Here is a 10,097-nt window from a genome sequence, read left to right as displayed (position 1 = left end):
TAGTTAGTTTTTTATGCACCACCTTGCGTACAAATCATTTCAAAAGTTAGTCATACAAGATGGCTGCCAGGCAATTTCCTCTCACCCTAGATTTGACTTCAATGCCACACATACAGAATGGCACTAATACTTAGTCCAGGGCTTGTCTGGGCCGTGATTATTATTACAGACATTTGCTTTCAGTATAACAAGTCTAGAAATAGATCGAAACTTCCCACACAGGAACTTTTGAGGAATATTTGATTATCCGTAGCGTAAAAATTAAAACAATTCTACTACAACTTTTTCAGTCAATTCCCAGCGCGCCTTTCAATTTAGCGCCCTAGTTTAGCCTTCCAACTGTGCCTTTCCTGAGTCCGACCCTGTTAGCAGTTCTTACCATACGAGAGGTAGTATATAGTATTTTGACCTCAACCAGTTTCAGCAAAGCGCATTGTAACATCGGTTAGCGTTGCAGTAGTACGTCGCTAACTTAACATATTATTCGGACAGTGATTTTAAAAGTAATTCTATTTTAAAATGAAAACATTATTTTTTTCTGTTGTTTTTTTGGTCGCTTTATATAAAAGTGTTTATTCTACCCCATTGCCTCAGAGTACAGGTGAGTTTTATTATTTAAATTGATTTGTAGTTATGTATGTAATTAAAAAATAAATAAAATCGATAATACCAGCCGGTTTCGCATATAAATTGGTAGGCGGATCGCCGCTATTTATCTGATAACCTTTGCCCTAGATTACCAAGTAGTGCGCTATGTTTGGTGACTTAGCAGGATGTGAGTTGTGTGGCGGGCCGGACGTCACTCACGGACACACTGACCCCAAAATTCCGACCCACTCCTCATTATCATATTCCTCCCTAGAACTTCCTCTCTTCCCTTTACTTAAAAAGACCCACCACACAGCATCCCCGAAGATGACAGGCCCTGAGGGAAATGACCTTCCTCAAGGCCTCCTGTGTTAATGTATTGAGCGAGGTACCTGATTGATCTTGAATTCAACAACAAATATTATCAATTTTCTCTATAATAATTATAATTATGTTTTTTTGAAAAATAATAGAGAGACAACTAGAAATTTACATGTACTTGAAAAAATTCGAAATCTGTCAAATATTTAAACAAAAGATATACAAAGTACATAAATACTAGTAGTAGTTCTGTGAACAGTCCTTTGTAAACCTTGCGTCCAAATTAAGTGTGTTTCTCATTTTCCCTTATTTAATAAATCAAAATAGAAATTTCCTCGGAAATCATAAGATTTGTAAATAGGTACTGAATTATAAACCACACTTCTTTGAATTGTACAATTTGTCCAAAGTAACGTCTTTGAAGTCGTCTTACCGTACTTATACAATAATATTAAATATTCCAAATTGACGGCTGTACATAAAAATGTCATTTTCAATACGGCAACCATGTTGAACCGGAACCGGAATGTAACACACAAATTTACAGATACACGAAACGGCAAATAGTCGAGTTAAAACAGGACTTCGATAGGTTCATTCAATTAGTTGAAATAAAATAATTTTCAGAATGCAGGTATGTAGTACCAACTTTATCGCTTTTCTGAACAATCAGTTCCAATTTTCAAATCAAATATTTGAGTTATACTACCACAGTAAAATAGCATATTTCAGAATCTTTGTTTGATATTGCTTTAGCGGCGTTTGGCGACCATTCCTCCCTCTCATCTTATCCCCCCCCCCCAACTCCCTCCCGCCCCTATTAGTTGTTGCCATAATCCCACTGGCTCCAGCCGTAGAGTGTTTGTATTTACACATTGTTTGGTTTATACAGCGAATGGGCTGACTTTCTGCTGTACCGATGATGATGTAAAGAGACCAGGAACAGCAGATCGAATCGTCGATTCTCTCGGAACTAAAAATGGCGTACGGATTAGTCAACAGAGTAAGGAAAACAAATGATTTTTTTTAAATTTTATTTTGTATACAATTTTAATAATATTAAAAAACACTTCGAAATGAAAAATAGAGGATATTCCGATTAAGAATTGATGTTGGCTTCTCCCGATTATAGAGGACCAAACATAACATTGTTTTTTTGTTGTTTTTAGAGTGCTTGGAGCATTCTGCACTGTTTTGTCCGGAACCAGATGACCCTGTATTCGGTGTTATAGGGGGAACCACCGTCACGGACCCAGGAGCATTCCCCCACATTGTAAGATAAAACATACTCAAAACTCTTAATAAAATATCTAATCTTTTTATCCTCTTGTCCTCTTATCTTCTTATCTTTTTATCTTGCGCCCACTTATATTGTACACAGGTTCCTATTTTTAGAATTTTGTGATAACCTACTGTTACCAGCTCTGTACCGCTTATGTTATGTTTATTATATGTTATGTTTATTACATGTTATGTTTGGTTTATTTATGTTACATTATGTTAATTGTGTATGGCCAAGATCACCCCTAATGGGTGAAAGCTAAAATAAACAATAAATAAAAAAATCTTTTCTTCTTATCTTCTTATCATCTCATCATCTTATCTTCTTCCTATCTCCATATTTTCTTTTCTTTTTATATTCTTATCTTCTTGTCTTCTTATCCTATTATCTTCTTATCTTATAATCATCTTATTCTCTCATCTTCTTATCCTCTTATCGTGCTATCTTCTTCTATTCTGATATTCTCATGTTCTTATATTCTTATTTTCTTTTCTTCTTATGTGCTTAATGTTAACTTTTATCTTCGTATCTTCTTATCATCTTATCATCTTATCTTCCTATCTTCCTACATTTTTTTACGTCTTCGTGCTCGAGGGGTAAGGCTCTAGAAGAATAGCTTATATGTATTATTTTCACAACTTATTTCAAATAACATGTAATATTGTTGAAACGTTGCTTGAAATGGCTGTGGCCTTGTTCAGTGACCAGATACCCCCCACTACCCTCAGCCTCACAACATACCCCAACTGTGGATTCCATAGTTCCACTAGCTCTCGACGGTTGTATTATTATTTAGTTCGGTGACCAGATACTCCCCACTACCCTCAGCCTCACAACATACCCCAACTGTGGATTCCATAGTCCCACTAGCTCCAGACGGTTGTATTATTATTTAGTTCGGTGACCAGATACTCCCCACTACCCTCAGCCTCACAACATACCCCAACTGTGGATTCCATAGTCCCACTAGTTCCAGACGGTTGTATTATTATTTAGTTCGGTAACCAGATACTCCCCACTACCCTCAGCCTCACAACATACCCCAACTGTGGATTCCATAGTCCCACTAGCTCCAGACGGTTGTACTATTATTTAGTTTGGTGACCAGATACTCCCCACTACCCTCAGCCTCACAACATACCCGAACTGTGGATTCCATAGTCCCGCAAGCTCCAGATGGTTGTATTATTATTTAGTTCGGTGACCAGATACTCCCCACTACCCTCAGCCTCACAACATACCCGAACTGTGGATTCCATAGTCCCACTAGCTCCAGACGGTTGTATTATTATTTAGTTCGGTGACCAGATACTCCTCACTACCCTCAGCCTCACAACATACCCCAATTGTGGATTCCATAGTCCCACTAGCTCCAGACGGTTGTATTATTAAAATATTGAAGACAATATTAGTGATTTCTAAACGAAAATCTGAAACAGAAAAATCAGAAAAAGAAACGGTCACATCTGGTTGTATTATTATTTAGTTCGGTGACCAGATACTCCCCACTACCGTGAGCCTCACAACATACCCCATCTGTGGATTCCATAGTCCCACTAGCTCCAGACGGTTGTATTATTATTTTGCCTATTTACAGGTAGCTATGGGTTGGAGGTTAACGGATAATGCTGGTTTCTCTTGGCTATGTGGCGGCTCTCTGTTGAGCGAGTTTTACGTTCTTACTGCAGCCCACTGCACTTTTACCAGAAACTCTGGACTTGTTAGGTCAGTTTTTTAACTTTACATATTTGAAAAATATAACTCTGCAGAAGTAGACATTGCTTCCGAAACACGGTTGTTTTTTAAAAAGCGATACAAACTAAGTTTTTCTTGTTTTTTAATAAAATTTCACAACAAAATAAGTTTTCTATGTTTGAAGAAGATCGTTTGTTATTATATTTTCCAGCGGTAGACCAGAAATAGTCCGCCTCGGTGAATTAGACTTTACCAAGGACGACACGGAACTACAGGATATCCAGATCCAGTCCATTATTGTTCACCCTGAGTACAAGTCGCCTAGCAAGTATCACGACATAGCACTGCTGAGATTAGCCACACCAGCCAAGTAAGGGTTCATTACCATTTTCATACGGGTTGTTTCGTACAATTTGAACAATTCTTTAAATTTCAACTTTAATTTTCGGGTTCTCTGAAAGTCCCATTCAAGTTCTGTTATTATATCATTACAGGCTAGCTGCTTGACATAACTGAAATAATAACAGAACTTGAAAATATCTTTCACAGAACATGACAATTTACTTTGAAATTTGAAGAATTGTTGAAATTTTCCATCAGACTTTAAATAATTAAATCCATACCAATTTTCATTCGGACGCATAATGTTTTTATTATGTCGAAATGAAGTTTATTATCACCTTTTTAATATTCGTTGATTATAACTTATGTTACCGTTAGTAGTTCACATTTCTTAGGACCGGACGGGTTGTTTCACAGGATTAGAACAATTATTTATCAAATGTCAAATGTAATATTCAAGCTCTGTGAATGTCCCATTAATTCTAGTTGTTATTATCAATGTTGTATAAAACAGCCGGGCTAGGGCGAAATAAGAATTTGGATGGAATTTTCACAGAACTTTCATTTTTACTTTGAAATTTGATGAAATCTTCAAATTCTGTGAAACAACAACACTGTCTTTAATTTATTTATATATTTTGATATTGCATTATAAATATTGATTCTCATCAGCATTTTTCATAAACTTTCATCTGATTTAATGGAACATGCAACTTCTTTCACCAATCTTCCTTGGTGATTAGTATTTTCAACACACATTGATTTGGTATGTTTTTCAACAGGTTGACAGATTTCGTTCGGCCCGTCTGTTTGTGGCAAAACGAGACAATGGAGCAGACAATTGCTAAGGCCATTGGATGGGGTAGAACTAGCCTAGGTATATTATGTATTGTTAATGTTTTACAACTCTAAACAGAAGTGCACTAAAGTAACATTTATCAAAATCTTTACAACAATTTACACACGTTTTTTGATTAGTTAACCTTCACGTATTAATAGACTTTACTCAAATTCTTTGATTTAACTCCTTAAGCTTACGTTTTTTAATGTGAATACAGCACAATAGTACCAACTGCTCCCAACCGTCTGTAGCCAGGAGTATGGCAACCCCAATAGGTGTACGTAGTGAGGATAAAGGAGATGGGGAAAAGAAGGTAAGGATGAAAGTGTGGGTGTCCACATCAGATCCGGCCCTGAATCAAATGCTCCCCTTTTCAAAACGTCCAACGTCCAACTGTTTTATTTCCCAGAACTTCCTCTCCACCCCGCTCAGCATCCCAAAATTTAAAAATATATAAAAATAGTGCAGTAGCGCTGCTTTCGCCACTGGCGGTAGAAAGGAGAAAACAATGAATGATTTTCCTTATTTCAGCTGGCAGTGGCTCGGTCACCTTGCAGGAGGTGGAGTTGTCTTTCTTCAGCAACCAGCAGTGCCGTCAGAGCTTCGGAGTGACGAGGACCATGAAGCAGGGTGTCATCCCGCAGCAGCTCTGCGCCGGCAATTCTGATGGTGGGAAAGATACGTGCAGCGTTAGTCTAACCTACCTTTTTTAAAATTACACAAATTTAGTATTTTAAATTAAATTTAAATTTAGAATATTTTATAAATTTTGTAATTTTAAAAATTTGATTTTTTTTTACGTTAGTAAAGGTTTTATTATTTGAATACCTTATAAATGAAACCACACTATTTATTGGTGTTATATTTAATCAAAGTGTGATTTTTTGGTGTAATGGCATTAGAGGAGTACTGTGGCCGGTGTGAGTTCAATATTTGTGGTGCAAGAGGTCCGTTGTCCTGTAATATCGTAGCGGTAAAGTAATTTGTTTATCTTTCAGGGGGACAGCGGTGGACCTCTAACTATTAACCTGCCAACCAATAGGCTGAAGGACTGTATCCATCACCAGGTTGGAATCACCTCCTTTGGGATTGGATGTGGTTCCACCATTCCCGCCGTGTACACTAGAGTCACTCAATATCTAGACTGGATTGAGAAGATCGTGTGGCCATAAGTAAGTACGACGCAAACTAACCTAACATAACCATACATAACGTTGCTACGACTTGTTGAAGATACCACATGGCAAAACAAATGTTCTGGCATAGCATGACATTACAAGAGGAATTGTGTTATTAAATGAAAATTTTAAAACAACAGATGTTCTTAATATTATAACAAAAATAAATGCTGTTAAAGAAAAGACAGGTTGATTACTACACGGCATAATGTTTTCTGTCAGAAAAAAAATAATGCACCTAGTGGAGTACCACAGCGTTCATACTTTGGTTCAATCTTGTTTACACATTAATCTATCGATTTTATGTCCGTGTTAAATCTTTCCAATAGGAAAATCTAAACCCTTCCACACACATTTCCACAAATCATCATCTAGTCAATCAACATTATGCAAGTGCATTATATAAGTGAAATAAATACAAAACAATACAAGAACAACACGTCAACTCACCAGAGATCAAATGGGAAAATTATTCACCGACTCCAGATATTTTCATATCAGAGGGTTCGGCTCAGTAGAACTCTTAACAGGGCCTATAAATCCTACTGATCCCTCAACATAAATATTTAAAAAATCTTTCGTTATCTATACATGTATTTAAAATGACTGATTTTTCCATTTTTATGTAGGTATAATTTTTTTGGTAGATCTAATAGAAATAAATAATAATTTTTTTTTTCTTGATGTACCTATTTATCTTACTTTTTTCAATGCCTCCAACTTTTTAGAATTATTTCAAATATTTATAATTGTAATATTCTCCCAACAAATTGTTGATTTGATACAGTGAAAACAGACTTCACTTAAATATATCAAAATTTTAAATTGTCAGATTTCTCGAATAAAAAATCCAGTGATCTTTACTGAAAATATTGATAACAAAGCTCTCGAAACTTACAACTTTAAGACTTGGGCATCACTTTTCAATCAAATCATTTTGTTAATCATGTTGGGATTAATAGCTGGGTTAACTAGAAATTTCAAAAATATTAATAGTTTTTTTTTAATAAATTAAAGATTAAATATTCAAACCGTAATATTTAATTATTGAAGACAATATTAGCGATTCCTAAATGAAAATTTGAAACAGAAAAATCAGAAAAAGATTTAGTTAACACCATCATAAAATAGAGTTAGTGAATATAGTATGCTTAATTACTTATCTCATAATGCCAATTGTCCCTCATATCAGAGAACCTGACGCTAGCGACCTGTACTTGAAAAAAGGTTAATCTCTCTATTTCAGAAATCTCATCAATTTGGAAAAATTTGGAGAATAATGGAACTAAAAATTAGACACAAACTTCTATCCAGTAATCAGAATGCTGTCACTTGACTAGCAACATGACTCTGGAAATACACATTTATCTCAAGAGAAACTTTAAAATGGACTTCAAAGGCGATGAATCTCTGTTCAAAGTAGCAGCTAAACCGAGTTTGTTTATTATTGTGATATAATTACATTAAATATCTGGCAGAACATAGTCCTTTCTATCGACATATGTAATGAACACCATACGTGCCTAAGAGATAAATAAATAAAAAGCCTTCGTTAATCTCAATATTATCTTACCAAAAATGACTGCTTTCTCTGCTATTTTCTTATTGAAACTTGGGTTAGGTAATCGAGACGAAATATAGAAAAATATTTCTTTTGCAGTTAAAAACGATGCGAGTATTTATTTTAATTTTTTGTCCAACAATTATTGGGAGGCTAGAATAAGGAAGAGACTTTCTCTTTCTCCTTTAGAAGAACCGTAAACAAATTTAATCTCAAATGGTTCTTCAATATAATTAATTGTATTATTGATTTGTCAACTTTACTACGATTGCCTTTCAATGAATATCCCCTCCCGTAGATTAGGAAATAATAACCTGCTCTTCCTTAGTCAACACTCAACTAATTATGGATACATATATTATAATAAAATAATTATGGATACATCTATCTATAAATAAAAATGTAAATGTTCGTTTGTTCAAAATCATAAATCTCAGAAAGTTCTTCACTGATTGCTTTGTAATTTTGTCACAACTTTGTATTTGAATCCGCATCTGTTTATATATATTATATAGATGTTACCTGTGACAGGTAAAAAAAGCTTTTGTTGTAAAACAGTGCCTTCTGTTGAATGTAAAACCAAAACGCGCTATTGTTTCTCTATCTGCACACACAGCCTGAGCCACATCAACGCGTGGCGGGGTACAGCTAGTATATAATAAAACCCCTTCACAACTGAAACTGTGGGAATAGTCATCCTTTGGTCCAAAAATAGCAAAATGGTTATCAGATTTCAGCAGAACAGTTTTGGAAATAATAAGTTAATGTGAGTACTTAGTTGTATGTTCGTTTTTAATTCTTCTCACTCAAAAAATTTTTTCTTACGTGGTTTTTACTCAATTGGCCTTTAGAATATTACTCATCCAAATAATTTTTTTTTATTTTTTTTTTTATTTATTTATTACTTGTCAATTATTTAACATTATAAATGATAACAATATGCAGACTTATATATACAATTTTTACATTATTATTCTACTACTCCATAAGTTGAGCTCCAGGAGCTCGTGTTTATGGGAGGAGTATTTACCTTTAGTTCTAATGATTTTTAAACAATAATCAAAAACTTTTGATATAAATACAAACATAATATTAACATAGGTACACAAATTAGAGAAGTGTGTTTTTAAAGATAATTAAAATAATATATCTTTTTACAGATTGTAAGCGTGAGGAAATTAAGGGTACAATATATCAGGTAAACAAATTATAATTAAATTATATTATATACTTTTATAAATCTTTATAATTAGATATTACGTACCTAATTATTACGTACAATTAATATTACTTACGAAATAATTAATACGAAATAATTGATACGTACAAAAATAATTTGGTAATACGTACCAAACAACCAAAGAAATTGATGTTTCTTAGAAAAGGCACTGCCTAGTTAGAAACTAATGTGGACTGGGCCATAATGTATTCAGGCCCGCATTACAGCTTATCCTCGACTTTGTACTTGTATTATTACATATCAATGTGCATAATATATATAATACCCATGTTCACATTATTTGTCCAATGACATAAATTTACAATAATAATTAAATAAAATAAATTCATGTTTTCCAGAATACGTACCTAGACTGGTCAACTCAAACCATTACCTTGATTTTTGGTACAAGTCTAATTGATTTTTGCCTGTCACTAAGCAAGTGAATAAATACTGGTAGTAAAGATAAACATTGAAATTGAAATCGATTAAAATATCCGATGGAATTCACACATTGAAGAAATTACAAATAAAATCGTGAGGTACATATAATCCGTAATATCCTCAACACAAACGACTTTAAAAAAGTGTACTACGCTTTGTGTCATCCTATTATAGATGAATTATCCTGAAACGCTGTGAATACATTAATCGCTAATCTCCCAACCATTTTCGGAATTCCCCAAGGAACTGTCCTTGGCCCTACACTGATTCCCTTCTTCGTTAATGATTTCTGCACCTAATATATGATGGATACATCAAAATAAATTTCAAAAATAGGATCACTAACAAAGGTCGTGGAACAGTTCTTTGGTCCCGTTATTGTTACAAATACCAACCTGATCAAATTCTTTGCTTCAAAATAATCAAAAAATGTACGCATCGAAATTGAGCATACCTATTATTGAAGAATTCATTCAGTCTCGACACACTTGTGAGACAGGCACAGTAAAATACGTATTAAATTATTTATATGATGTACCTAGTAAATAAATTATTGTCTTTGAATTTTAATTAGTCCATCACGTTTGGTTTCAACGACGTTCAAGGTGGTTCGAAAACCGCAAATG

The 10,097-nt window shown here is 34.3% G+C and overlaps 1 protein-coding gene across 3 annotated transcripts; it reads left to right on the top strand.

Annotated features, from left to right (window-relative positions):
• Positions 1-407: 407 nt before the first annotated feature.
• On the top strand, positions 408-8,674 carry LOC149416041 (serine protease snk-like). Of its 3 annotated transcripts, XM_089642035.1 has the most exons (9): positions 408-601; positions 1,802-1,912; positions 2,079-2,182; positions 3,789-3,916; positions 4,098-4,256; positions 5,011-5,105; positions 5,601-5,758; positions 6,068-6,241; positions 7,494-8,674. In XM_089642035.1, exons 1-8 carry the CDS (start codon positions 520-522, stop codon positions 6,239-6,241), a joined length of 1,011 nt encoding a protein of 336 aa, XP_089498161.1. In that variant the 5' UTR covers positions 408-519; the 3' UTR covers positions 7,494-8,674. The 3 variants fall into 3 exon arrangements, with proteins under 3 accessions (XP_089498161.1, XP_089498162.1, XP_089498163.1); XM_089642036.1 differs by lacking the exon at positions 7,494-8,674 and having other exon boundaries at positions 6,068-6,379; XM_089642037.1 differs by lacking the exon at positions 7,494-8,674 and having other exon boundaries at positions 5,601-5,738; positions 6,068-6,235.
• Positions 8,675-10,097: the final 1,423 nt, after the last annotated feature.

Source organism: Hesperophylax consimilis, chromosome 17 (genome assembly GCF_061612785.1).
Source record: "Hesperophylax consimilis isolate HC1 chromosome 17, BYU_Hcon_1.0, whole genome shotgun sequence".
Taxonomy (NCBI): domain Eukaryota; kingdom Metazoa; phylum Arthropoda; class Insecta; order Trichoptera; family Limnephilidae; genus Hesperophylax; species Hesperophylax consimilis.
This window is presented reverse-complemented; position numbering and strand designations above follow the sequence as displayed.